Consider the following 27,991-nt stretch of genomic DNA (forward strand, 5'->3'; position numbering starts at 1 on the left):
CAGTTGTCTTCAGTTCCTCTCCACTTCTCTGCTAGATCCTCTTCAATCTGGCTTTTGCCCCCTTCACTCCCTCTCTAAGGTCAGCATGCCTCCTCTTACCGTACCTCACCGATTTCCTTATTTCACCCCAGCCCTCTCACTTTTCTCCTCTAACGCCAATTTACTCACCGTACCTCAGTCTCATCTATATCACCATCAATCCCTTGTCCATGTCCTCCCTCTGTCCTCACACTCCCTCCCCCTTCATATAGACCACCACTCTTCCCCATCAAAGCCGTATTTTAATCCCATCTCCTCCAATAGGCCTTCCTCAGTTAAGCTCTTTCTTCCCCCACTCCCTCTCCCTTCAGCACTGCCTATCCGCTAACTCAACCCCTCTATGATAGCAAAGAATTTAGTCCTGGTGCCCCAAGAATTACCATGTGAGATGATTTGGGAATATGCCGTTGTCTCCTGGGAGTAGAACTCTCAAAAGTGTGTTGTAGATCTGCTTTTAACTTTTGGGGCTCTGACCAGTTTTAGATGAGCAGTTGGCAGTGTATACAGCTAACTTCATTCTGCTGGGGAATCTATGGATGGAACGTGGACCCAAGTTTCCATAATGGCTCGAATTAAAGGTCTTTTCCCAAGCCTCGGTAGCAGCAGAACCAAGTTCTTGTTTGCTTACTCAGCAAGCTTTCCATTTCCAGTCTCCTCATCCTTGGTGCTGTGATGGTCTCTGTGGAGAGCAGTCATCATTATTGTCTGTCTAGCTCAAGGAATGTCCTGCCAGGTTTCTGGGCGGGGGTGTCGTGGCAGATCAAAATGGAGACCCCACGGGCCAAAGCCCAAGTCAGAATCATAGTTGGGCAACAACAGGCAGTAGCTCGAGGCCTTCTGTGATTTTTCCAACACTGGGGTTGGGGTTCTTTTGGCAGTGGCCGTTGTGACTGGTGGGCTCTGATGCAACTCAAGTTTCTGTGGTCTTTTGTCTTTTTATGTTCTCTGTTTTTGTCTTCCCTTCCTTGGGTCTCGGTTGCCAACTCCCCCAACCTTAGCCCGTGAGAGGCCTTCGTGGGCCAGGGATGTTGTCATCTTTTAAATCCATGTATTTTTCCCCCCGACTGCTTAGCACATACCAGGCACTTAATACGGTCGCTACTAATAGTCCTTCCATTGTACTTTGTAGATCAGCCTTTGCGGGATGGAAGTGTTCAGTCCAGGAAAGCTCAATGAGTGATGTGGACTATCTCAGCTTCTTATTTTCAACCCTTACAGGTAAGTTATGAACCCCTACTTTTCTACCCCAACGGGGGGGGGGTGGTGGTTCAGTCACCGGAGATTTCTGTGATGGAGTTTAAGTACTTGGATTATCATTTTGGGATTACTTTTTTAAATATTTGTTAAGCGTTTACCACCTGCCAGGCACTGTACCAACCGCCGGGGTAGATACAAGCTAATCAGGTTAGACACAGTCCCTGTCCCACATAAGGCTCACATTCTTAATCCCCTTTCACAGATGTGGTAATTGAGGCTTAGAAAAAATGAAGGTTACACAGCAGACGAGTGGCAGAGCTGGGATCAGAACCAGACGCCCAGGCTCTATCCATTAGGCCACACTAATTCGGATTGATCAGATAACCTAGTTTTGCCAGGGCAGTCTTATTTTTTGGAGGTTTGTCTCAGGTGGTCCTTTCTCCTGAGAAGCTTTTTTATAATAAGGGCTCCTTCCTTCCTTTCTGCTCCCGGGAGGGCTAGAATCTGTGACTTTGGTGATTGCCCCAGCCAACCTCTCCTTCAGGATTGGGAAAGCCCCAAATCTAGTTCTAGGCCCAGGGGTTTGTAGGCGGGGTCACAGGCCCCTAGGTGCCCCGCTAACGTGGCTCAGTAAACCAAGCAAGGTACTGGCCCCTGGTAGCTGTGCTCCTGAATCACGAGATATTCAGTTATCTTGGGGACTTGGCCCTGTGGCTTTTTCTGAGCCAGCCGAGAGGCCTCCTTCCCCTTATATCTGCTACTTTTCACTTCTGCTTTTTGGGGATGAAGACTGGTGTATATAGTAGCAGGAGGAGGTGCTCCCTGGGGCTGGAGGTCGGGCATGGGCTTGGGTGGAAGAAGGTCTCCCCAGGCTTTTTCTCGGCCCTTCCATCTTCTCCCCTCAGGGTGCAGACCCCGTCCACCAGACGTGTTCGGAGCGGGAAGACGTAGGTGAAGGAAACGTGTGGCATTGAAGTGTGAATTCTAAATGATGATTTATCCTACCCATTCTAGGGTTCTCAGGGGAGGAGTTGACTTGGCTTCAGAGCATCCGAGGGAATCCTCACATCAGCCAGACACCGCTTTCCCCTGTCCGTCTTTACCTGACTGACTTGGATCAATTTTTGCACCACTGGGCCGTGACAGAGGTAACTCATCAAGACTGATTCTAAGTGACAGCTAGCAATAATCCAGACTCTCTTTTCTTCTTCCCTTTGAGGGCAGAGGCCTCTCGTGATTCCCAAAGATCTCGGAATACCATGGCTATCAAACTATTGATCTTGCATCAGAAAATAGTTTGGGAGGATCTTCATTTCAAGGGTGACCACTGGGCAAGAGCAGGTGAAAAAAATGAGAGGGAAATTCACCTTGATGAAAATGTCAGATGTAAAAGAGGTATTTTTTAAAGAATTCTTTCAGAAAAATTGTGTTTTAAGGAAAATCTTCTTAGAGAAGATTGCTTTTGGTATAACTTCATCTGCATTAAACTAAACAAGACCATTTTCACCTAGTAGTAATAAATGAAAGTCCCAGTAGCCTGGTGCTTTGGGGAATTGGATGGGGGAGGAGACCGTCTTGCTTAGTTGTCAAACTTGCATGCAAGTTTCAGAGTTGAGGTGGGAATGAGAGTTCCCGATTTTAATACATCATCAGTTCACTTGTATTTTTCTAGCAGGTGCTTCTCTGTATTTTCTAAGGATAGAGATTTCAAGAAGATATTTTTCTCTCACATAGATGCACTAATTTTCTTTCCATCATCCAGTGATGCGCTTAAAATTGAGTAAAAATGAACTGCTTGCTGTTGTGGATTATTGATAATCATGAAAGAGTCAAAATTAATCAAGTTCAGGAATTTTATATATATATATATACACACACACATCTATCATCTATATATAGATAGATATATATGTATTTGCATATATTAGTCTCTCAACTTGAGGGCTCTTTCCATAATATTTTGAAGCTCCATCCTTCTGATCCTGAAAATCAGAATCATCTTTGCCAGACGCAACCCGTGTCATCCAGAAGCATTCTTGGCCACGGTGTCTGCAGCACACTTGTTTGACTAAAATGACAGTTATTTATTCCCCAGATCCTCCGAAGACCTAGTTTGGGAGATTCTGGCAGGGACGAGAGTGACCTTATTGGCAGGACTTGTATGATTGGGGTTTGATTTGCGAGGATGGTTGTTTTGTGGTCTGCACAGCATGTTATGCAAGTGGGATTTCAGTAGAGTCGATTCAGTGGCTGGAAGAAATTAGATTTAGGCAATGGGGCTTGGCGTCAGGAGATCCTTTATTCTCCCATTGGAAGCATTTAATCAATGTCATTACTCCCAACTACCGGCTGGGACCTAGTCCAGCTCTTCAGCGACCAGAGGGAACGCGAGCAAATCCTTTGAGTCCTTTAGTCTGAGTTTCCTCAAATCTAATGAGGATTCCTAGTGCCCACCCTACTCTACCTACAATCAATCAACCGGTGGTATTTATTGAGCCCTTAATGTGCGTAGAACACTGTCCTGAGCGCTTGGAGGCATGCAGTGCAACAGAGTTCCCTGCCCACAGCTTCAGTAAATAATAATAATAATAATGTTGGTATTTGTTAAGCATTTACTATGTGCAGAGCACTGTTCTAAGTGCTGCGGTAGACACAGGTAATCAGGTTGTCCCACATGAGGCTCACAGTCTTAATCCCCATTTTACAGATGAGGTAACTGAGGCACAGAGAAGTTAAGTGACTTGCCCACAGTCACACAAGTAGCTTGCAAGGTACTGAAGTCTGTAATTGGGGTAATTTCGTCTATTCACTTTTATTTATTGAGTACCTGTTGTGTACAGAGCAGCACCATAGTGTATTCTTAAGTAAAAGACCAAGTCCCTTGTAATTGTTCAGAAATTGCCATCTAGAAAGAGTGCCACTATGTGATCCTGATAGTACAGTGCTTAGTACAGCGTATAGTACAGTACTCTGCACATAGTGAGCTCTCAGTAAATACCGTCATGAGGTGAATTTGTTCCGCTGGGACTCTGTTCCAGTACAGTGCTCTGCACACAGTAAGCGCTCGATAAATACCATTGATTGATTTGATTGGTGAGTGTGGAGGGCAGAGGTTAGCACCTGGCCCTGGGAAGTTGGGGCCCGAGTGAACCCGGCGTGCGAACACACATCGCCGCTGCTGAACAGACCAGTTCAGGCCGCCTCCCCCTTGTGCCCAGGGGACAGGAAAAGCAGAGTGGGGTTGGGTAATCTCATTCAAAACCCACTGTCATTTTCAGAAGTGGAAAAGAAGAAGCCTGTAAATTTCGGTCCACTGGTAGACCAGAATCCCGAGCAGAAGTATCGTTTCAGACCCAGTGGGAGGAAGCCCTCAGGGAAGAGCTTCCCGAGGCTGCTTAGGAATGGGGTGGAGCTAGTGTGGAGCCTGTCGAGCCTGAGTTTCCCAGGCCTTTTCTTCGTCCCTGGATTATTCTTTATAAAGTATTTTTCTTCCCCCCAGGCAGGTCTTGGTTTTCTATTCTTTCTCGCCCGCCTCCTCTTGGCCTGAGCGCAAAGCCAGACCTGCAGGCCTCCCAGACAGGGGTGGGAAGTCCTCCCGGGGGCTACCAGCAGGGCAGCCCCATCAGCCTCACTGATACGCCCGCTGCCGCTCGCTCCCTGGTGCTCCCAGTGCTCCGGGCAAAGCTGTGCGCTCAGCGGGCCCCACAGACGCAGACTGTCCACTGATGAAACCAGCTGGGTGAGCGCTGTCAGGCGAGCATGGCCAGGGAGCGAGTCTTGGGGGAGTCCGGGGGCGGCTAGAGACGAAACAGCAGCGGAGCACCCCGAGGCTTGCAGTGGGTGGGTGGACATGAGATGCGGATCGGAAGGAGGGGGTGTGGGGAATGAGAATTCTAAAGAGCAGTGTTTTTTCAAATGGCATTTAAATCGGGATGCATCTTTTTTTCGAGGGCCTTCTTATGGCCTGAAATAATTCCCAATTAAAGCATTTTGCATGGTTCCAGTAGGGTTACATAGGGATTTTCAAATCTGAATTTTTCTTTTACATTAGAAAAAAAAAAGTTAGCTTTTATCCCCCCCTTATCATTCTAAACACTAGTATTGGCCATGGCCCAAGAGCAATCTGGTACGAGTGGGCCAAAAATGGGATAAATACTACTCAAACGGGAAATAATGATTTGACTTTGACATTTCAGCATGAAAATTAAACACTTTGCAAACCCTTGCCTAAGGGAAGTAAATAAAAAATCCCAAGTCTCAGTGGGATGATTTATCTTTTCTTTTTACCCGTTCATTTCCGTGTCTGACCAAATTGGAATTTTACCATGTGAGTTAGACATCCTTTGTTGTGCTGTCTTTTCCGGTAGGGTTTAATTTCTGCTTTCAGAAGTGATCGTTAACATTGCGTTCTCAGTAGGAAGTTGGTATTAAACAAATTATGTCCGTTCAGCAAAATAAAAAGCATTTACAGCATTTACCTCTAGACTGTAAGCTCCTCGTGGGTAGAATATGTGTCTGCCCACTCTGTTATACTCTCCCAAGAGCTTAGTACAGTGTTCTCTATACGGTAAGTGCTCATTAAATACCATTGATTGGTTTACAGCGGTAACAAAATACCTGTTTGAATGGGGACAGTCGATGCCAGCATTTAAGAGATATTTAAACATATGCTTTCGTCTCAAAAGGGCATAGCTAGAGCAGGACTTCTCCTTCTGACTCCAAGGTCCCCATCCTTTCCACTAGGCCACGCTGGTCGTTTGAGGGGTTACGCGGTGAACTTGGGAGTCTGCTTTTAATAATAATAACGTTGGTATTAGTTAAGCGCTTACTATGTGCAGAGCACTGTTCTAAGCGTTGGGGTAGATACAGGGTAATCAAGTTGTCCCTTGTGAGGCTCACAGTCTTAATCCCCATTTTGCAGATGAGGTAACTGAGGCCCAGAGAAGTGAAGTGACTTGCCCACAGTCACACAGCTGACAAGTGGCAGAGCCGGGATCGAACCCATGACCTCTGACTCCCAACCCCAGCCTCTTTCCACTGAGCCACGCTGCTTCTCTTTTACTGCTTTTACTGTAAATGGGGAACTGAACTGTGGCCACTCCCCATCAATCATTCGGTTAATGGTATTACTGTGTGCAGAGCACTGTACTACAAGCGCTCACCAAGATCCTTCGGGTCTGAACTTCACCTTTCAGCGTGTTTATCGTTTTAACATTACTCTCTTTTCCCTAACCCGTCAATCAAGCAATTTTTTCAAAGCTCTTTAAACCTGGAGGGGCCGTGTCAGCAGCAGGAACCACAAAGAACCCAACACTCTGCCCACGGGGGTGAATTTACGGGCCTGGCAGGTGCAGTTTTTTTGCCGGTTGAATGTTCAACTCTGCTGATCCGTTGGTTCCTCTTACCTTTCGTCCCGCCAGGCCGTGTGTCACAGTCTGTCCACTATTCCGTCCCGGATTCAGTGTCTGGATATCCTGCAAAGTGCCATCACTAAACATCTGGTAACTATCCGTTTTATCGTTTTGTCTCTGCTCACCGCGGGTCTGTTGGCTGGGAAGTTGGGCTAAGGAGCGTCCCTGGGGGCAGGTGTACCAAGACGGACAGCTTTGGCCTGAATGTTGAGGCGAGCCTCGTTTCGCCCCACGCCCCGAGGTCCTTGGTGTCCGGGACCTCGGGGGGGAGAAAAGCGGAGCCCTCTCCTCCGCAAGACTTGCTGAAAGGCAAAGGCCAGAGATATGGTTGGTGCTCCTGCTCACTGTCGAGGGGATTACTGCAACAATCTCTTCGTTACGGGGGTGGGGGAAGCCCGATTGGGAAAGCAGCTGTGTGAAAGCTACTCGAGGAAGACTTCTCTTGCCTCTCCGGTGTCATTTAGAAAGGAAAGAGATGGGTCAGCGATGATTTGGTGGTTAACTCCTCCAGGGAGCATCTTTAAGGCCTGGAAAGAATATCTCAAAGATGTAATGAACCTGTTTTGTTGCCTAGGCTGGACTGGCTGTAATTCCTGACAGCACTGCAGCATCAGTTCTCTGCGTCGTGAGTAAGCTCCTGGATCAAGCTTGTGTTCTTAGTGAAACTATACAGAAGTTTCTAGCCTCCTGCTGCTACAGTCTCCTTCATTTCTTGCTCACTTTAGAAAAAGAGGACGCGGAGCATGTGAGAAAGAGGTAATGGTTTCCATCTTCCTCCTCCCAGGCCCCTTTTCTGCTGATTCTGAAGTAATTCTCAAGATTTTGAGAAATATTTGACCAATTGGTTGGAGTTACCAAGAATTCCTTCAAATCATTTGCCTTGACGAAGTAGCGCGGTCCAGTGGAAAGAGCACAGGCCTGGGAATCAGAGGAACCGAGTTCTAATTCTGGCTCTGCCACTTCCTGGCTTTGTGACCTTGGACAAGCCATTAAACTCTCTGTCTGGGGTCCCTCATCCTCAAAATGGGGATTCAATATCTGCAGTCCCTTCTACTATCTACTGTAGTTCTTAGTACAGTGCTTGGCACGTAGTAAGCATTTAGTAGTAGTATTATTTTGCATACTATAGTTCCTCCTGGTGTAGCACGAAAAGCAGTGTTGTGTCTTGGATCCTGGAGGAGGGTTTCATTTTTGTCTTCATTACAGACATGCATTAATCCCAGACACCAGGGCTTTTAATTACTCAGTATTCCTTTCTGACTAGAACAGTGAACTGAAATAGATGTGATTTCGGTAGAATTCCGAAGGTGGGCAGAGTGGTGGCCTGTCTCATTGGAAGGGGGCGGGGGTCGGCAAGGGGTGGGCGACAGGGCAGATGAGTTTGAGGTACAGCATAGGTCAGTTGGCCTTAAAATAGCCAAGTGTGCCGGCTGGGTTGTAATAGGAAGGCACCGAAGTAAAGAAGGATGGGGTCAGGTGACCGATTGCCTTAAAGCCAACGGTGAGGAGTTTCTATTTCCTCCGGAAGAGGACGGGCAACCACTGGAGGTATCTGAGGAGTGGGGAGACATGGGGCCGAACGTTCTTTTAGAAAAACGATCCGCGCAGCCGAGTGAAGTATCGAACTGGAGCCGGGAGGTTGATGCAGTAGTTAAGGCGGCCGTGACAAGTGCTTGGATCAGCGTGGTCGCAGTTCGGGTGGATTCCTGGTCATCTTTGCGTGTACGGTTTCTGATTTTAGATCAGCGAACCAGGGAGCGTCGCGGGGTAAACCCCAACTCATCTTCAGCTTAATCCCTTAATACGCAAAGATACCCACATCGGAGGAGGCGTCTCCGTCGTTCGTTTTACGGCACTGACCCTCTCTGCCAACTTGCCTTTGGGTATATTCTGTCTCCTGTCAGATTGTAATCTTTACGAAGGCAGGGGCCGTGTTGTCTGCTCAGAAAATACCTAGAAAGGGAGCTGTGTTTGTTTCAGATCCAGACCTGCCAGACAGGTAGTAAACAGAAGAGTGTTTACTTGATGCCTTCTGCTTCTTCAGCTCCCCAGGATTCATCCTCTTTCCTGGGTTCTTCGCAGTCGAACACAGGCTGCAGCAGCCTCACAGCATTCTGCGTTGGCTTGGCGGGTTTGTTGAAGTCCTGCCGGAATTCCGTACGGATTAAGAAAATCTTTATGCCTTTACGGAAGCTCTCCAGATAATAGGCTTTTCATTACGGAGCAAATATTGTGGAAAGTAAGTTCTGTCAGGGTAGTCAGTTTCCTTTCACTTTTGTAAGAGAGCACACGTTACCACGAACGAGTCTGATGCAGAGAGTTGAGGTAGAGATTTGACACAGCCCAGATGGGAAGCTTAGCGGCCTTCCTCCGCCCTCCTGTGTTTTGACTTAGAGGGAGGCAGCGGGACCTAGTGGAAAGAGAATAGGACTGGGAATCAGGACGCCCAGGTTCTAATTCCCACCCAGGTGGGGTCGCGGCAGGTTACGGAGTGTGCCTCATTTTCCTCATCTGGAAGGGTTACCTGGCTGTAGCACTTAGATTATGGGGCAGGCACTCCGCCTGTGCTGATAGGTCGGTGCTTAGCACGGTGCCTGCCACATAGGAAGTAATACTACTGATAATATTGTGACTTATTATTTTGGAAAGTGTTATGAACCAAATTAATAAAAAAAAAATCAGGGGTTTGGGGGCTCCTCCAACCTCTGACTTCACTGGGGGCCCCACTCCAGTTGAATAGAAGGACCAGAGGGCCAGTCCTGCCGCGTTCAGTTTGGCTAGGGTTGGAGCCCAACGCCCCCTCGGCGCCGAGAAGGCCGATTTTCCGGGGACGGCGGGCGACTAACGGTGTTGGGCTGATTACTTCGTCAGCTTCCGTGCTGACAGTCACTTCTCCCCCTCCCCCCCTCCCACCCAGGGATAAGCTGTGGGGTTGCTGTCTCGCGGTGCTGTCCGTCCTGCCCCGGGTCCTGCGCCTGATGCTTCAGAGTCTTCAGGTGAGCAGAGCGGGCCCGGAAGAACTGCCGATCGTGGCCCAACTGCTCCGGCTGCTGCTGCAACACGCCCAGCTGAGGAACCACATGGTGACCAGCGCGCTTCTGGTGCAGCAGATCGCCAAAGACATTACGGTATGGGACGGGGCTCTGGAGACCCGTGGTCTTAACTGGTTGGGGCCAAACCCGGGTGTCTCAGCTCCCAGCGCTCAATAATAATAATAATCATAACAGTGCTTGGCACTGTTCTGAGCGCTGCGGTAGATGCAGGGTAATCAGGTTGTCCCACATGGGGCTCACACTTTTAATCCCCATTTTACAGATGAGGTAACTGAGGCACAGAGAAGTTAAGTGCTCATGTTCTTGGCACTCTGCTCTGGAACACTCTTGGCACTCGGTTATCCGCTCCCTCTGACCAAAGCCGTCCCGGGCCTCGAGACGCACTTTAGTCATGGGGTGGGGTGGCGGTGAGGTAACTAAACTAAGTATCCACTGCCTGGGGGTTTTTTCAAGTTAAAAAACAATAATTCATCTTTTAATCACATCCAGTGTCTGCTTAATAGTGTTTTCAAGGTAAGCACTCCTTTCTGGCATTTGCAGATGACCCCAAATGGCTAGACCTAGCTGTGATATCACTTTCCTGTTGCCCTCCAGTGTAGGATGAAAGTGATAGTCTCTGTCCGTCCAAAATTTAGCATTATTTCAAGTCTGGTTGTGGGGGAAGAGTTTCCTTAGAGCCAAAAGAACAGAGATGAGAGAGGCAAAAATTGGGTCCAGGGCTACGCGAGGAAGCTCCCAGCTCTTTACAGGGTGGGATGATGGGAAAGCTTCCAGTTAAAAAAAACAGCATTTTAATTCTCTGCCTCCACCTCACAATTTAAAAAATCGTGTCGGAATTCAAATGCTTGATTCAGTTCCTTCGGAAATAAAACCTTTTTGCATTTGGCGGATAGTGAGGCAGCTTTCGGATGGCAGATATCACACGGTGCGCTCTCCCCTTGGGAGAGTGACCACCAACTCCTGTGGAGGTGGCGAGGGAGAAGGGAGGGTGCTAATAGTTTGGGCCTCGTTCTAGAAGGCAACCTGGGCCTAAGCCAGAGATATCAGCATCTTGCCGGCCTCACGGGTCAACCTTAAGCTCTCGTGATGTATCAGACGTGTGACCTCGGGTTCAGCGAGCCCAACCTCTTGGCCTTGGGCGTCCTGCATTAAAGCTGTCGGCAAAAACGATGAAACCCAGGGATAATTTGCCCGTTTGGGAGCCGGGTCAGTCCAGCTTAGAGGTCGAAGTGCTGCTCCTAAGAAGAGCCAGCTAAATTTCCCGAAACGCACCGTCAACCCACCGTTAGGCATCTCGATGGGAGGCCAGAACAGCCGAGATTTTCCTGCCGGCTTAGAGAGCGCACTCAGCAGCTGCCCGAACCTAGGGGTTCCTGGGCAAAACTGGGAAAGGTCCTTTGTGGGGAGAGGGGACGATGGCAGCAGATTCTGCACCTACACGATAACGGGGTCGAGCAGGTGCAGTAGCCCTCGGCCTGGGCTTCAGGCCCACCGCCCCCAAACCCGGGCCCGGAGGTACGGCAGTTCCGTCTGGAGTTCCCGTTTTCCGAGACGGCCAGAAAAGCCTCGTTTCATTAGCATTTGGGGACGGCACTAGTCCCAGCCATTACGGCAGGGTTACGCTTCCGGCTGCCACGTTGAAAGTCCTGGGCCGTGGGAGCCACGGCCGTTGAACTGCAGCCAGTGTGCCAGGGCTGCTTCTCTCTGGGGTCAGCGTACCACCCCGCGATTAGTTTCTCCCTCTGGTAGCAAGAATTATCTATAACTGGGATATGCGTCAAGAGCTTATGCGCAGAGCACTGTACTAAGCGCTTGGGCGTTAAAGTTGCATAAATAGACACGATCCCCGCCTGCATGAGTTCACGACCAACCGCGTGTGGGGGGTGGGACGGCGGGCGGAGAAAGGACTGGCACGGGAGAGTCCCAGATTGACGGCTCCTGTTTCCGCCTAGGCCCTGAAGAGCGGGGACGTCCAGGAGCAGTGGCTGTCAGACCTGCATTACTGCTTCAACGTCTATCTGGCCGGCCACCCCCAGGGACCTGGGGCCGTTAGCACCGTCTATTGATGAGACCCAGGCGAGCGCCTGCCTGTTGACGCTCCCCCCCCCCCCCCCCCCAACGAGGTCCGGAAACGAGAACGTCGGAGCAAACGTTTATCATTAAAGCCGAACTCACACAGAGCAGCACGGTTTGGTTTGCCTTCCTTCGGCCCGAAGCTGGGAAGGGCGGGGGGAAGAGGTCCCCGGGGAGGCGAGGCCGACTAGCGGCTGGTCTTCGTGCCGGGGGGGCAACCGGCTTGTAGGTTTGAGGGATGTCCGATGGCGGGAGGGGATGTATCTTGAATTTCTCTGGACTGCCGTACACCTAGGCATCCGGGCCCAAGAACGGCCGTCGCCGGCCACGTCTCTCCATAGAACCTCGGCGTAGGTTTTGGCTCCCTCGTGGATCTCTTGCACCTCGGGGGGGGTCCAGGACTAAGAAACCCACCAGCTGCTAAGTCGTAATAATTATTGGTTTGTTAAAAGCTTGCATGCGGGGGGCTGCGGAAAAATCGTTTTTATGTCTAGGAAGTAGCAGAGCTGGTATGTGCATCTTAAAGTTGCTTTTTTTTTTTTTTTTTACCAACCCCGGTTGGGGATTTTTGTTTTGTTTTCATATTTGCCTCGACACAGTCAAGAACAGATATTGCCTGTGGGTTTGGTATTATGGACGAGGGGGAATGCCAGGGATCCCTGAAAAATGGGAAGGATCTAAGATTCAGCGAGCACTTAGAAATACACAGGCTATGCGGGGAAATCCTGCTCCCTCATCTAACGGAGTTTTTTGAAGGGATCAGGAAACGGGTGAAGAGAATGAAGAAAGCCAATATACTGAAAATTTCAAATGACCTCTGAAAAAACCCCACCCCAAAGGTTTCGGGTGTAAATAGCGGGGCCCCCCTGGGACTTGGGGCTACGATCAATCTGGTTGAACCTTTTCCATTTTAAAGAGTTGGCCGGAGCCACCGAGCCGGTCTGAGGGTGGGATCCCTCCCCGCTGGGGACCGACCGGAGGAAGACTTCGTGCGGAGGGAGAGGGCGTCAAGGTGGGACTCCACGAAGCAGGCGAAGGGTGGTGGTTCGACGGCAACGCTGCAGACGGTGAGGACTGGATTTTTTGTATGTATGTGCGTGCGTGAGAGGGAGACGGCTAGATATCGATCACGCACCCCTCGGTAGTGTTGATCTGGTCCGAAGGGGTTGTAGAATTGCGCTGCTCCTGTCTGCTTTAGGACAGGGAAGGGGAAGGCGTAGTTTACCGGCAGCAGTTTGGTTTACTCCGAGCCGTCCAACTCTCCTGTCCGACCTTCCCGCGTCTCATGGCTCTCATCGCGAGAGGGTGGGCCGGATTACCAGGTCCAGTGCTTGCCCCCGGAGTAGAGGGGCTCCGTGAGCGCTCAGCAGCGGCAGACCGCCGTGCCATCTATTTTTTTAAAGTGCCGTATTCGCCGAGGCTTTAGAGAGAGAGCGTCGGGAAGGAGGGGTCTTTCCCACTTCCTCGCAGAACCAGAAATAATAATAATGGTGGTGGTGCTTTTTAAGTGCTTACCGTATACCAAGAACTGAACTAAGTACCGGGATATATACAGGATAACGAGTTGCGGCACAATCCTTGTCCCTAACGAGTCTGAGAAGGAGGGAGAACTATTCAGTCCCTCTCCCTTGGGGCAGCGCTTAGCCAAATGCTCTCCGTTCCCACTAGTGTTGGTCTCTTGTGGCACGCCTCTGGCAGGGAGTTTAGGCCCGATTTCAAAATTTATATTCCAAGTCAATTTTTAAATCATGTTCTAGTGCGTTGTGTATTTGAGGCCGTTCGCATGTATTTCCAGCTGTAACGTATCCCGACGTGAACGTGTTCTGTGGAGAGGCTGAGGGCTAGGGATCGCGTAACCATCGTTAACCCTTGGGGCCTGCGGACAGGATGCTTTTTGAGGTTTCTCTTTTTCAAAACCAGACGACGGGCCAAACAATGGTATTTATTGAGGGCCTGCGTAGAGAACATTGTGCTAAAGCGCTCGTGGGGTACAACAGGGTAGGAAGGCAGGATCCCTGCCCACGAGGAGCTTACAGAGCCTAAGCTGATGTTTTCTCAGAAAACTTGGGTGCAGTTCACTCTCCACCTTGGTGGAGTGTGGAAGCCAGGGGCACAAATCCCAGCAGGGGCCCCTGGAGCGGCAAGACACACGGGCTCTGTAGGTTCGCCTCACCTGGCTGTGGTCGCCCAGCGGTAAATACTGGCATTTACTGAGCACCCCCTTGGTGCAGTACACTGAGCTGGCCTCGCTGCTCAGTGATGCGCTCCTGGGGGCTTCTCAACCATTTTGTATTTAACAGCTGAAATCAGCACAGCCAGCTCTTCCTCAGCTCAAACTTTCTGTCCTATGTGAACCGTTAACGGCCTTTTCTGCCTCAGCCAATGGGGGAGCCTTTACAGGGTGAGGTGACCAAAAAAAGGAAAGTTTTACAGAAAATAAATATCTGGCCTGCACTCTAGAAATTTTAGGTATACTATATGCTGTGGTTTGTCAAGGGAAAAACAGAACACTCCACTGTCCTCGAAGAGCTAGCTCCAGGACGCCAAGGTTTGGGGAGCCGCTCGTCGGGGAGATTAATATTTTCCAGCAAGAAGCGAGAATGCCGTGAATGGTAACATTCAGGGTTCTGAGTGAAATTTAAGGGGGAAATGGTGCTGATTCGTGGCTGAAACTGCTGCTTCTCCTCCCCGCCCCCCCCCCCCCCGCCATCTGCGGCCTAGAAATATTATGTCTATGGGCCGAACACCGTACTAAACCCTGGAGTAGATACAAGGTAATGGGGACACCGTCCCTGTCCCACATGGGGCTCCCAGTCTAAGTGAGCACTACTTTTCCATATTGCACTTGAATGATGGTGTTTCTTAAGCACTTACTTTGTGCCAGGCACTGTACTAAGCACTGCATTCTGCCCTAAATCCAAACTTCTCCTACGAAACGCGGTTTTCCCAGGAAGACGTCACTCTTTCTCCCGCAGCGATGGGGCTTTGGCTCTTCTGCCTTTCACGGCCGTGGCCGGTCTCATGTTGTAGGAAAAGCTCTGGGATTTTCCCGTGTCCTCAAGCAAGTGAATGTTCCGCAGGTTGTTCACTGCCAGATAAGAACACAAGAACAAGGGTTAGGGTTAGCGCCGATCGGAACGGGCGGGTTCATCCGCACGCAAGGTCCGGTTCCTCCGGCCCTCCGCTCCAACGCCGGGAGGGCGGGGGGCCGCGGCTCGCTCTCCCCGTGTGTGGCCCCCGCGGAGGGAGCCGAGGTGTGACCGGCAGGGAGGGCAGCTAGGTTTGGGCAGGCCAGCGGTCACAGCTGGGCTGCTGCCAGAGGTTTGGATGGTAGCTAAAAGTGCTAAAAGGATCAAGTGCCGCAGGGTGCGCGGGTGTGGCGAAGGGGCTGTGGCTGGAATATCTCGACCCGTCCTTGATCGGAGCTCCTCGGGTGCCGGCGCTGGGCGTCCCACGACTGAGCGGTTGTCACCGGTGCAGGGAAGGGCAGGGGACTCGGTGGACCTGGCCGTTCTCCCCAGCTGCCCACCTCCCTCACCCCAAAACCCGGCTCTGGATCCAGAACCAATTTTAAGGACGAGGAGGCAAGGAACAGGGGACAGCTGAATCCCTACGCGCAGACGCCGGTGACGGGGCGGAGGAAGACGGTGAGAAGGAGACTTAGCGTGGAGGAGGGAACGTCGGATTGGGCCGAGAAGATGCCGGGGATCAGGTACGGCTCGAGGCTTCGAGACCGCAGAACGGCCCGGAGGAACCGACTCCAGCCCCGGCGGCTCGCTGGGACTCATCCCCGCCCGCCGGGTTCCCGCTGGGGCACGGGCCTCGTCGGTGAAGGCCTCTGTCCAGACAGCCGCCTAGGTCCAGCAGGAATCCTGAAACACAGCCGATGGTGAGCGACGGACACCATGGCACCTTCGGAGGGACATGACAATTTCACGTCGGTAGGCCCGAGCGCTCCATCTCTGCTCTGCTCTGCATAGACATCGGGGTGGCTGTTGACTGTGGTTCTAAATCACCGCACTGGTTGCAGCCACGTAGGCCAACTGCTCTCTGGCCGCCAGGAAGAGGGGGAGAAGCTTTAAGACCAAACTAATAATAATAATAATAATATTGGCATTTGTTAAGCGCTTGCTATGTGCACAGCACTGTTCTAAGCGCTGGGGGAGATACAGGGTCATCAGGTTGTCCTATCACGGCTCTGGAGGCCACAATCGAGCTTCAGAAAGTTCACGGGAGGGCGGCTCACAGATAAGGATAAACCAAATGAGTTAGGAAAACTCAGATCGGAAAGATTCGGGTGGGGATGGAGCTCAACCGGAGTTTGCAAAACGGTGAAGGCTGAGGAGAGACGAAATCACCGTTCCCCAAACGCTTACCTCATCGGGACCGGTGGCACCCGCTGGACCTCAAGCATGGCAGATCGGAGACCGACGGGAACGGCTCTTTCCCCAGACGGAAAAAAATCTGGAACTCGTTCCTAAGGGGAGTGGGGTGGGCCGGTGTTTGTGAGCAAGGGACCCAGCACCTGAGGGTGATATGGGGGACAGGCTGGGGACGGAACGGGGACTGTTGCGAATAGAGCGTGGGTTTTGTTTTTTTCTGGATCCAGAAGCTAAGCCCTGGAGTCTTCCCTTCTTCAATCTCCGGGCCTTCACCCGTTTCCAGGGGCCACTCAGTCCTTCAAGAGTCTCGAGAACTTGTAGTTATCGTAACCCCCCCGGCCAGGAGCCCAGGACGTCCTTTTCATTGCCACCAGCCGCTATCACTCTTCACCCTGCCGGCTGGAACCGGCTCCGATAGAAGAATCGACTTCTGGCCCATTCTGACCTGCTGCAGATTCCTACGTCAGAGGGACGGCGACTGGCATTAGCCACCGACAGCTCTGAACTTTTCAGCCGAAGTCGTCGTCGTCAAGAATGAAGGGAGCCCAACAGAAGTAACGTGCTTGTCGTGGAGGGCGGGTGGAGGGGCGGCAGCCCCCACCCCGGCTCCTGAGGCGGTGAAAGCGGCCACCGTCCCGCCGGCGACCCCGGCCCCGTCAGCCCGGAGGAGAAGAGGAGAGGCCACGGGTGTCCCGTGTGGCCATCCGGACGATCCGGGGAGAAACGAGGCTGAGGGGAGGAATGGGCAGATCTCCCTCAGGAAATCGAAGGTTGGAAACCATAAAACAACCCCGAGAACAGCTCCTTTCGCCCAGATTAAGGGCGTCGGCGTCTCCTCTTAGCCCGGCTAAACTCCGCCAACGAGACAGCCGACCAACGGCTCCGGGGGCCCCTTCTCCGCCTTACCTGGAACCTGCTGAGCAGCCAGGAGTTTGGGTTTTGAAGCTTTTGAGGGGTGATGGAGTTTTCCTTCCTGCTTGCATCCTAGAACGACAGACCACAGTTAACGCCGGTCCTCCAGTGCCCAAGCCGGGGTACCCCGTGCGTGCCCTGCCCCCGGCCCTGCCCAAGCCCGGAGTCCAGCCGGCCTTGTGCTGCTTACGGGGCACAAAGCCAATGCCACAGGGCCAACGATCATCTACTGTGAGACCTCTGGGCAAGTGGGCGGCACCGCTCCTGCTCCAAGGTGTCTGCAGGGAACTGCGGCCACCAGAGCACACTTGAGCTGGAAAGGGACCTGAGGATTTGGGAGACACAACACCTAACACCCTATTGTTCTTTCTCTTTACTGTACATGCCCGAAAAGAGAGTTGACTGGTGCCCCGGACCCACTGCCAACATCCCAAGGGGCGGTCGCATCTAAATTCCGGAGCTCGAGGGTCAACGTCGCCCAGGACCGAACGGGCCCGACGGCACGGCTGTCGGTCGGATGCCCCCGGAGAGACGATTACCGTAAATCTGCTTGAGCACCGACTGTCTGCTGGGCTTGACGGCCGAGCCGCTCCGGCTTCTGGGGTTTGGGTTTGCACCCGTCGGCCCCGACTGCGGGGGACCGCGGTTCAGCTCCTTCTTCCAAGCAACCTGGAGGAACAAGGCGGCCGTCTCTCGTCTCCACCCGTCTTCGTCTTCCTTGCGCGGCGGCTGGGCGCCGAGGGACCGGGACAGTTGCCGGCGGAGCCGGTACCTGGAGCAGAGCCGACAGAGCGGAGCGGAGAACTCGTGATCTGACCCGCTCTCGCTTCAAAGCCCTTCACGCGGTGGGTTGCGCGAGGGCGTGGGAAAACTCGATTCTCATTTAAGAGGTCGACGCGGGAGGCCGGGTGGTCCCTTCGCCGAGGTTGGGGCCGGGGCCGGTGGCCCTGCCGGACAGCGGCGCGAGCTGCAGTTTGGCTCATGTGGGAGTAGAACCCAGAGCCCTGACCCTCCGGGCGACTGAGCTCAGGGCAACAAGCCGCTTAGGAGCATCCGTGGGCTGAGGGTGGAGCGGGACCACCCACCCCTCCGCTGGAGCCAGGCCACGGGGCCGCCGGAAGCCCTCCGCCACCACGGCTGCAGCCCCAGAGTGATATTTATTAAGCGCTTACTCTGTACCAAGCACCGGGGTCAGTACGGGGACCGTACAGAGTCCCGTTCCCACGTGGGGCCTCCAGTCTAGGAGGGAGGGAGAGCGGGCCAGGACAGGGAACGCTTCGCACCCGTCCTCTCCGCTGGACCGTTGCGCGGAGCCGAGCGCCACCCCGCCCCTCCCCGGCCACCCCCCGGCGGCAGGAGGGAGCCGCTCCGGAGATGAAACAGGTTGGAGATAAACCAGGTAAGAGAGCGCCGGAGAAGGGCGGATTCCCATTAAGTCTAACCCCGGGCTCCGTTCCAGCCGAGTCTGGGCGTTCAGTCAAAGTCGGGAACGTCTGGGGAGCGGAACGGCAAACCGGCCGGGCCTTATCTCTCTCGTCCGTGCTTGTCATTCTTGCCGACGTTCGTTTCCAAGTTCCCTCTTGCCAGATACGGAACGTCTAATATCGGGGACCCTCCTGATACCGTCCCCCTCTCCCGCGGCTCATTCCCCCATTAAGACCCCGGGCTGCCCGTATCCTCCTCCAGTCCCGGCCCGAGGCGGTGCTTAGTTTTTAGTGGGAGAGGCCCCGGGGCAAGAGGCTGGCAAGCTGGCACCTTCCTCTCTCACAGAAGCAGCACTGCCTAGTGGCTGGGGCACGGCTTGGGAGTCGGGAGGATCTGGGTTCTGATCCTGGCTCTACCAGGTCTGCTGTGTGACCCGGGGCAAGTTACTTCACTTCTCCGTGCCTTAGTTCCCTCGGCTGTAAAATGGGGATTGAGATCGAGAGCCCCATGATGGACAGGGACTGTGTCCAACTCGATTTGCTAGTATTCAGCCCGGTGCTTAGAACGGGGCCGGGCACGTATAGTAGGTGCTTAACAAGTTCCACAATTACTACTATTATTTCTTGGGGATAGACCACTCACCAATCCCCACATTGGGAGCTCGGGAGCAGCTGTGGGCCGTCAAGACCGTAACCGGCCGGGTCCCTCGCCCCGTCCCCGCCCTTGCCTTCATTACCTCCAAGCTCCAGATCTCGGTAAGTCACTTAACTGTTCTGGGTCTCAGTTTCCTCATCTGTAAAATGGAATAAGATTCTCGCTCACCCCCATCCCTCAGACTGTGAGCCCTTTGTGGGATGGGGATTGGGCTTGACAATCTTGACTCTTCCCAGGGCTTAGCACGGGGCTTTGGCAGACAGTTAGCCCTTGATAAATACTATTACGTCACCTCTCGAAACCCCTTCCAAATTTAAGATCTAGCAGCGAGGAGCCCCGTCGAACGCCCAGAGGCTTGTGTTCCCACAGGGTTATCCTCAGTCTTTTGACAAGACTCTGGCCGGTGGCCTCGGTCTAGGGGACCCTCCCATCCCAGAGGTGAAGAACTAGCCCACGGCATCAAACTTTTGCGCAACGTTCTCTGCGCTGTCATGGGCCTTGAAGGTTTGCTCACCCGTCTGGCATCCCCCTTTCCTGGGAAGGAAACAAAGGCAAAAGCGTTAGGGACTTGGCTCTCGGGCTCGCCGGCTCTTCCCGGCCACGGGCCTGACTTCCTAAGACTCCAGATCCGGAAGGTTCGGGATCCAGGCCCCCCACACCCTGCTACGGGCTCCTTGGCTCAGCCGGCGGGTTCCCGGTACCGGTCTCGGAATGTGGTTCTGTTAGAGCGACCGACGGAGGCAAAGGAAAATGAAATGGAGAGATCGTCCCAAAGCGCACGTGCCAACCATTTTGTGAGGGGCTTTCGAGTCCTTACCTCCTCCATGCTCTCTGGATGGCTGTGGCGGCGCGGTTCTTTTTCTGGAAGAGCTCCTTCCTGGTCCTCTCCTTTTCGATGATCTGCAGGCGCCTCTCCAAGGGGATGAGCTCGATATTCACCCCCTGGCCCGGGGGGGTGGCGGACGGGGCCCCGGCCGGGGCGGGGCCGACAGCTGGCAGAGGACAAGGGGCTGGTGTGCCCTGTTTGGGGCTCGCCGCCGTGGCTGGCGGGGGCCCCACCCTTCCGGGACACTCACCAGCTGCCAGCTTGCTCCTTTGGACACCGTCCCGTGCGCCGTCGCTCCTCGTGTCGACGACCCCCAGCTTGGCACTTCCGGGCCTGCTGGAGCCGGCCGGGGAGCACCTCCCTCCCTGTAACTCTTTGCTTCTGCCTTTGGGCCGGCTGGATTTTCCCTTCGCCGGTAGCTCAGGCCGCGCGGGGGGCCCGGAGCCTCCGTCTGGCCAGCCGGGATCGGGAAAGCGTTTTGTCCTTCCTCCCGGCGGGTTCGCTGCTCTTTGGTCTTCCGTGGCGTCCCTGCGTCTGGCTGTCCGGCAGTCGGGGTCACGCCGGGGGTTGCCCTGGGCGAGGGTGCCGCTTCCCCCAAGGGTCTGCTGCCCTCTCCCCCTGTCCCCCTCGCTCACAGAAGCAGCAGTGATAGGCCGTGGCTTGTCTTCCTCAACCCCTTCCTTGGCAGCGAAGTGGATGCAGGGATATTTGCTCTGGGATAATTTTCCGAATGTTTCTTAAAGAAGAGAGAAGGGGAAATTTGTTTTTTTTTATTTTTTTACACGCAATCCAGGACTTGATCGGGGCCAGGTGGCCTACGGCTCGGAATTAGGTTTGGCAACAGGGGGTTTTCCCAACCCGAATACCAGAAAGGAATGTTTCCTCCTGGAAATGCGTCACTGGGCGGTCTGGTGATGCGCTCCTGCGGCCTGTCCCAGTGGGCCCACTGGGGGGGTTGGTTCTCATAATAAAATCCACCAGCTCTCTCGCCTCTCTCCCACTCGGGCTCCGGGCCAATTGGGGACCCCCGTTTCGGCATTCTTGGGAACTCCCAATCTCTATTCCGCGATCCTGCACCGTCGGTCCACACCCAGCAGAGGGTTAGTCGTAATCAAACCCCCGAGAGTTTCCTCTCCCACACCCCAAACTGCCCAGAAGGGCCAGGGCCTAGACATGAGAACAGACTTTATGTCATTTTAGGTCAGGTCTGAGTTCCTTTAGTTTCAGCCTGATCTCTCAGCACAAGGTGGGGCTGTTTTGCGAAAATGTTTAATTACTCGATCTCTGTCTTCGCTGTTTTCCACTGGTCATCTTTTCTTAAAGGAGAAAAGGCAGGGTCTGTGGGGCCGACAGGCAGTGACATGAGCCAGGGTGCCGCCCTCGGCTGGGTCCCCGGTTCGGGGGGCCACGGAGATGCCAGGGGAGTAGACACCCCGTGGATAGGGCGGGCCGGTGGGATCTAGCTCGCCCTCCCTAAACGGCTCGGACCCCAGGAACCCACGGAGCCTCCAGGGATCTCTGTGTTCCCCCACCGTTAGCCTGGCCCGGCGAGACACTGACCACCTCCAGGATTTGGAGGTGCTTCCTCCCGAGCCTGGTTCCTCTTCCCTTGAGATCCCAATCCGCCCAGCCAGCTGGGCGCGCTCCCTGGCCCACGGCCCCTCGCGGGTGGAAGCAGCTTGGATCAGGGTCGTCTACTGAATCTACTGAAGCCCGCTGGGCCTCAGTGTTCCCTGGGGTGTCTGAACTCACGGCAGAGGCAGACAAGGAAGCAGAGGTCACACGGACGGCACCTTCACGTAAGCAATCTTTCTTTTATAGTAGTCCCTGTGTTGTCACGTGCTCTGCAGGAAGCAGCCAAGGTCCAGAAGGAGGGGGAGAGAGAGAGAGAGAGAGAGGGAAAAAGCAGCTCCCGGACCCAAGGGAAACTGCAGGCACAAGGGGAAAGTGAAACCCTCCATGTCTGGCCTTCTGAGGTTCAGAGATGAGCTCATTGTGGGCAAGGAATAAAAAATAATAATAATGATTGTATTTGTTAAGCGCCTACTATGTGCTTGGGAGTCAAAGAATGCCAGTTCTAATCCCGGATCCACCACCACCTTGGGCAAGTCACTTAACTTCTCTGTGCCTCAGTTACCTTATCTGTAAAATGGAGATTAAGACTGTGAGGCCCACCTGGGACACATGATGACCCTGTATCTACCCCAGCGCTTAGAACAGTGCCTGGGAAATAGTAAGTGTTTAACAAATACCACTCTTGATTAATTAACGTGTCAGGCACTGTACTAAGCACTGGGGCGGATACAAACAAAGTCCACGTCTCAATCAGGGCTCACACGTCCCCGTTTTGCAGATGAAGTAACTGAGGCCCAGAGAAGTGAAGTGGCTTGCCCAAGGCCTCACGGCAGACAAGTGGCGGAGCCGGGATTAGAACCCATGACCCTCTGACTCCCAGGCCCGTGCTCTATCCCCTAGGCCATCGTTTACTATTGTACTGTACTCTCCCGAGCATTTAGTACAGTGTTGTGCACACAGTAAGCGCTCAATAAATACATTGAATGGATGAATAATACAAATACAGGCAGCAATTTCAAGAACTGTGTGCATGTAAAGCTGATTAGAGACCAAATCCCGGGAAGGGAAAAAGGCAGGTTTTTTTGGTTTGTTTCTTTTTTAAGCAAAGATCTGTTTCCTACACAGACGTATCGGGTCGAAGGCCAAGCATGAAATCATTTTTCCCTCCTACCACCGCTGCGATTTGGTCACGTGAAGTAAACGGCTACTTACCCTTTTTCTTTCGACGATCGGCTCCCCGGGGCTCCGGGGAGAGACCTCGCTCCCGCCCGGCGGTGGTGCCCCCGGGAACGCCGGGGGATTCCCCGCGGCTCTCCCGGGCCGGGGGGCCGGGGGCAGCTTCCGGTCCGCCGGGCAGCCGGGGAGCCTCGCGGGTTCGGGCCTCCGTCTCTGCGTTGGCCGGGGCGGGGCAGGCGACCGGGCTGGACGGTCCCTGATGCTTCCTCTTGTTTTCCTCCTCCCGTTTTCTAGAACCAAAGCCAAACCATGAGCTCGCCAGAGAGGGTGTGTTCAAAAGTGTAGATAAAACCCTAGGGCCCCCTTTTTTTTCTTTAACACGGCATTGCTGTTTTGTTCATTCAATAGTATTTATTGAGCGCTTACTATGTGCAGAGCACTGTACTAAGCGCTTGGAATGAACAAGTCGGCAACAGATAGAGACGGTCCCTGCCGTCTGACGGGCGCACGGTCTAATCGACGGGCTTGTTCGCAGCGCGGAGTCGGGCCTTGTCGTCCAGGGCTGGTCCCGGTCTACTTGAACCGTCGCAAGCTGTCCCTGTCCACGGCGATGGGCCTTTTACACCCCGATGAACGGTGTGGAATAGCCTCGGTCCAACGGAGCCACCTCCCCAAAGTCTAGCTCCGGACCCCCGGGGGGCAAGGGGGGAGACCGTGTCAGAGAAGGTCGGGCGAGAGGCTCGCACAAGTCCCTCTGCTCTTACCTGGCTTCCTCTTGGCCGGCCTTCTTCCCACTCTGTCACCTCTTCCCACCACGCCACCTCCCTAGGCCGCCTGTCAGTCAGTCGTATTTGCCGAGCACTTACCGTGTGCAGAGCACTGTATTAAGCGCTTGGGAGAGTACGACAGAGAAGCAGTGTGGCTCAGTGGAGAGAACACGGGCTTGGGAGTCAGAGGCCGTGGATAAATAGAATCCCCTTGATTCTATTTATCGTGATAACGTCGTCTTGTTTTTGTTTCGTTCTGTTTCGCTTTGCCGTCCGTCTCCCCCGATTAGACCCTGAGCCCGTCATTGGGCAGGGATGGCCTCTATCTTGCCAAATTATACATTACAAGGGCTTAGTCCAGTGCTCTGCACATAGTAAATGCTCAATAAATATGATTGAATGAATGAATGAACCTCCTCCCCACTTCCCTCCTATTTCTTGGGAATGTTTCCCAAGAAACAGTCCAAATCCAAGTCTAATCCCGGCTCCGCTGTGTGACCTTGGGCAAGTCACTTAACTTCTCTGTGCCTCAGTTCCCTCATCTGTAAAATGGGGATTAAGACTGGGAACCCCATGTGGGACAACCCGATTACCTTGTATCTACCCCAGTGCTTAGAACAGTGCTTGGCACATAGTAAGCACTTAACAAATGCCACCATTATTATTATAATTAGAGAAGCAGTGTGGCTCAGTGGAAAGAGCCCGGGCTTGGGAATCAGAGGTCATGGGTTCGAATCCCAGCTCCACCGCTTGCCAGCTGTGTGACTTTGGGCAAGTCACTTCACTTCTCTGTGCCTCAGTTACCTCTTCTGTAAAATGGGGATTAAAACTGTGAGCCCCATGTGGGACAACCTGATCACCTTGTACCCCCCAGCGCTTAGAACAGTGCTTTGCACACAATTAGCGCTTAACAAACAAAGCGCTTAACAAATACCAACATTTATTATTATTACTATTAATAGACACATTCCCTGCCCACAAGGAGTTCGCCACTGGCTGCCCGAGGAAAGTCCCGTAGAACCGCACGCGGAGTCTCGGATGGAGATTCGAGTGTCCTGGCCCAGTGTGCTTTCTGCACACCGTATCAGGTTCTCCTTAGTCTGTATATTTAATGACTTAGTCTAGGATCTGATCTGTAATTACCGGGATCACCTTTTCTCCCCTTTAAAGACATCCTTCTCCAAGAAGCAGCGTGACCCAGTGGATGGAACCTAGGCCTGGGAGCGTGGCCTGGGAGTTGGAAGGACCTGGGTTCTAATCCCGGCTCCACCACCTCCTCTGCTCCATGACCTCGGGCAAGCCGCTTCACTTCACTGTGCCTCAGTTACCTCATCTGAAAAATGAAGACTATGATTAAAAATTAAGATTCAGACTGAGCCCCACCTCTGACGGGGATTGGGTCCAACTTGATAAGCTTGTATCTACCCCAGTTCTTAGCAGTAATAATAATAATTGTGGTAATCATGACCTGATTACTATGTGCCAGGCACCGAACTAAGCGCTGGGGCGGATACAAGTATATTGGGTTTGTACTGAGTCCCGGCCCCTCAAGGGTCTCACGGTCTTTAATCCCCATTTGACAGATGAGGTAACTGAGGCTCAGAGAAGTGAAGTGACTTGCAGCAGACAAGGGGCAAAGCTGGGATTAGAACCCAAGTCCTTTCGACTCCCAGGCCCGTGCTCTACCCACTAGGCCGCGGTGCTTCTCTAGTACAGAGCCTGGCACACAGAGAGTGCTTAAGAGATACCATTAAAAAGAAAACTGTCATCAAAAACTGATCACAGCAGCGTGATCGAGAAGCAGCGTGGCTCAGTGGAAAGAGCACGGGCTTTGGAGTCAGGGCTCATGAGGGCTCATGAGTTCGAATCCCAGCTCCGCCACTTGTCGGCTGTGTGACTGTGGGCGAGTCACTTAACTTCTCTGTGCCTCAGTTCCCTCATCTGTAAAATGGGGATTAAGACTGTGAGCCCCACGTGGGACGACCTGATTCCCCTATGTCTACCCCAGCGCTTAGAACAGTGCTCGGCACATAGTAAGCGCTTAACAAATACCAACATTATTGATCAGAAACCTAAAGAAAACTAGACCCTGACTCTATCTGCGGCTGATATGACGTTCTGGTGGCGGCGTCTCCTCTGAGCTACAGAGGGAAACAGGAGAAGAAATCCACGAACCAGTCAGTGCAATTTACAATGGACTTGCTCCTCTCTGGGTCTGTCTCTGTGTCTGCGTTCAACCCGCCGCTGGCTGCACCTGAGAAACTTGGCCCTGGAAAACAAGCCTCTAATAAGTGGGTGTTGACAGCCGCTACTTGAAACACATCATACAGGCCTCTGTTTCTTGCCTTGCTTTCTGGTTGAAAGGGGCTGTCCTGAATAAAATACCTGCTTCCTCTGAATGTGGGGGCGGTGGTGCCTACTGGATTTGTCACTGAGGTCGCTTTTGTCCAAGATTCATCATCAAATGATTCAATTTGGGTAAGATTCCTAATTCTCCGTCTGCTGGGCGAATAAATTCCACACTAAAGCCCCTTAGCATTTGCCAGCTTCACCTGCAGGTCACCTCCTTATTACCCTATTTATTCTGTTAATGAGGTGTACGTCCCCTTGATTCTATTTATCGTGATAATGCTGTCTTGTTTTTGTTTTGTTCTGTTTTGCTTTGCCGTCTCTCTCCCCCCATTAGTCTGTGAGCCCGTCGTTGGGCAGGGATGGTCTCTGGTGCCGAATTGTACATTCTAGGTGCTTAGTACAGTGCTCTGCACAGAGTAAGCGCTCAGTAAATACTACTGAATGAATGAACCTCCTCCCCGCTTCCCTCCTATTTCTTGGGAATGTTTCCCAGGAAACAGTCCAAATCCCCCCATTTGTCTCTATTGTGTGACTCTGTAGGGTCACACCTGAGCAGCACATTGCAAGGTGGAGCCAGTCTTAGGCCAGATAGTTGGACTTTGGAAAACTGAAAGTTGTTTTTTGTTTTTTTTTAACTGGTTAAGTGCTTACTTAAGTGGGAATCAGAAGGACCTGGGTTCTAATCCCAGCTCTGCCACATGTCTGTTGTTGTTGGACTTTGGGCAAGTCATTTCCCTTCTCTGGGCCTCAGTTACCTCATCTGTAAAATGAGGATTAAGACTGAGCCCCATGTGGGACAGGGACTGTGTCCAACCTGATTAACTTGTGTCTACCCTAGGGCTTAGAACAGTGCTGCACACATAATAAGTGCTTAGCAAGTACCATTATTATTATTAGGTTTTAAGCATTCTACTAAGGTGCTGTTATATTCTTATATTGTACTCTCCCAAACACTCCCAAGTACAGTGCTCTGCATGCAGTAAGTGCTCAATAAATAACGATTAACTGACTCATTGGAAAATGCACAACAGCAACCAGAAATGGACCCATTTGGCAATTGCGGCTTCCTCCTCTTGTGTAGGATTAAGCCAGAATGATCTTGCACCTGTAACTGTGCTGTGACCGACGTCAGGCCTCTACACGGTGAGTGTCGACCTCACAACAGCGTTTGACTCCATCAGTAGCCCTCCATCTAGGAATCACTCAATAATTTGGCTGCACAGGGAAGTTTCCTCAGATCCCGGGGTTACTCCAGGGCTGGATGCATCGGAATCAGAGGGGTCCATCTGGCCTTTTCCCCATCATCCACAGACTAAGTCAGGTCTGGGCCCAAACTAGGTCCAACTCTGCTCTCACAACCTCACCAGGAATCTGCAATACAATTTCAATCTACGAAACTCTTGATCCAATAGGCGGAGAACACGATCCAAAGCTCATGGATCGTTATGGCACTGATTGTGCTCTAGACATGGACACAGAAGGTGGCATAAGATGGTAAACCGCTACTCAGAATTAGCAAATAACTATGAACTGAGAATCGGTTTGAAGAAGACTTGTGGCCAAAACCAACTCCCACTTTAAAATTCTTAACCAGACACAGCCCGGGATCTCTTTCGGGGACTGTCACTGAATTCATCCTATCCTATCACATCCTATCCGTTACCAAGACCTGCCGGTTTCACCTCTACAATATCGCCAAGATCCGCCCTTTCCTCTCCACCCAAACGGCTACCTTACTATTACGGGCTCTCGTTATATCCCGGCTAGACTACTGTGTCAGCCTTCTCTCTGACCTCCCTTCCTCCTCTCTCGCCCCGCTCCGGTCTATTCTTCACTCCGCCGCCCGGCTCATCTTCCTGCAGAAACGATCTGGGCATGTCACTCCCCTTCTTAAACAACTCCAGTGGTTGCCTATCGACCTCCGCTCCAAACAAAAACTCCTCACTCTAGGCTTCGAGGCTCTCCATCACCTTGCCCCTTCCTACCTCTCCTCCCTTCTCTCTTTCTACCGCCCACCCCGCACGCTCCGCTCCTCCGCCGCCCACCTCCTCGCCGTCCCTCGGTCTCGCCCATCCCGCCGTCGACCCCCGGGTCACGTCCTCCCGCGGTCCTGGAACGCCCTCCCTCCTCACCTCCGCCAAACTGATTC

The 27,991-nt window shown here is 52.8% G+C and overlaps 2 protein-coding genes across 4 annotated transcripts in view; one reads left to right on the top strand and one right to left on the bottom strand.

Annotated features, from left to right (window-relative positions):
* The window catches only part of TEX10 (testis expressed 10), a 30,955-nt gene extending 19,072 nt beyond the window's left edge, over positions 1-11,883 (top strand). For both annotated transcript variants that reach the window (XM_029054079.2, XM_029054080.2), the window contains 6 exons: positions 1,169-1,257; positions 2,251-2,384; positions 6,657-6,737; positions 7,222-7,403; positions 9,565-9,775; positions 11,653-11,883. In XM_029054079.2, the coding sequence (XP_028909912.1) occupies positions 1,169-1,257; positions 2,251-2,384; positions 6,657-6,737; positions 7,222-7,403; positions 9,565-9,775; positions 11,653-11,766 (811 nt within the window). In that variant the 3' untranslated portion in view covers positions 11,767-11,883. The remainder of the gene's footprint in view (positions 1-1,168; positions 1,258-2,250; positions 2,385-6,656; positions 6,738-7,221; positions 7,404-9,564; positions 9,776-11,652) is intronic.
* A 1,812-nt stretch (positions 11,884-13,695) lies between these two features.
* INVS (inversin) overlaps positions 13,696-27,991 on the bottom strand; it is a 78,969-nt gene continuing 64,673 nt past the window's right edge. For both annotated transcript variants that reach the window (XM_029054077.2, XM_029054076.2), the window contains exons 13-17: positions 22,760-23,013; positions 19,964-20,708; positions 17,607-17,839; positions 17,062-17,139; positions 13,696-14,861 (exon numbers count right to left, since the gene is read on the bottom strand). In XM_029054077.2, the coding sequence (XP_028909910.1) occupies positions 14,731-14,861; positions 17,062-17,139; positions 17,607-17,839; positions 19,964-20,708; positions 22,760-23,013 (1,441 nt within the window). In that variant the 3' untranslated portion in view covers positions 13,696-14,730. The remainder of the gene's footprint in view (positions 14,862-17,061; positions 17,140-17,606; positions 17,840-19,963; positions 20,709-22,759; positions 23,014-27,991) is intronic.

Source organism: Ornithorhynchus anatinus, chromosome X3 (assembly GCF_004115215.2).
Source record: "Ornithorhynchus anatinus isolate Pmale09 chromosome X3, mOrnAna1.pri.v4, whole genome shotgun sequence".
Classification (NCBI taxonomy): domain Eukaryota; kingdom Metazoa; phylum Chordata; class Mammalia; order Monotremata; family Ornithorhynchidae; genus Ornithorhynchus; species Ornithorhynchus anatinus.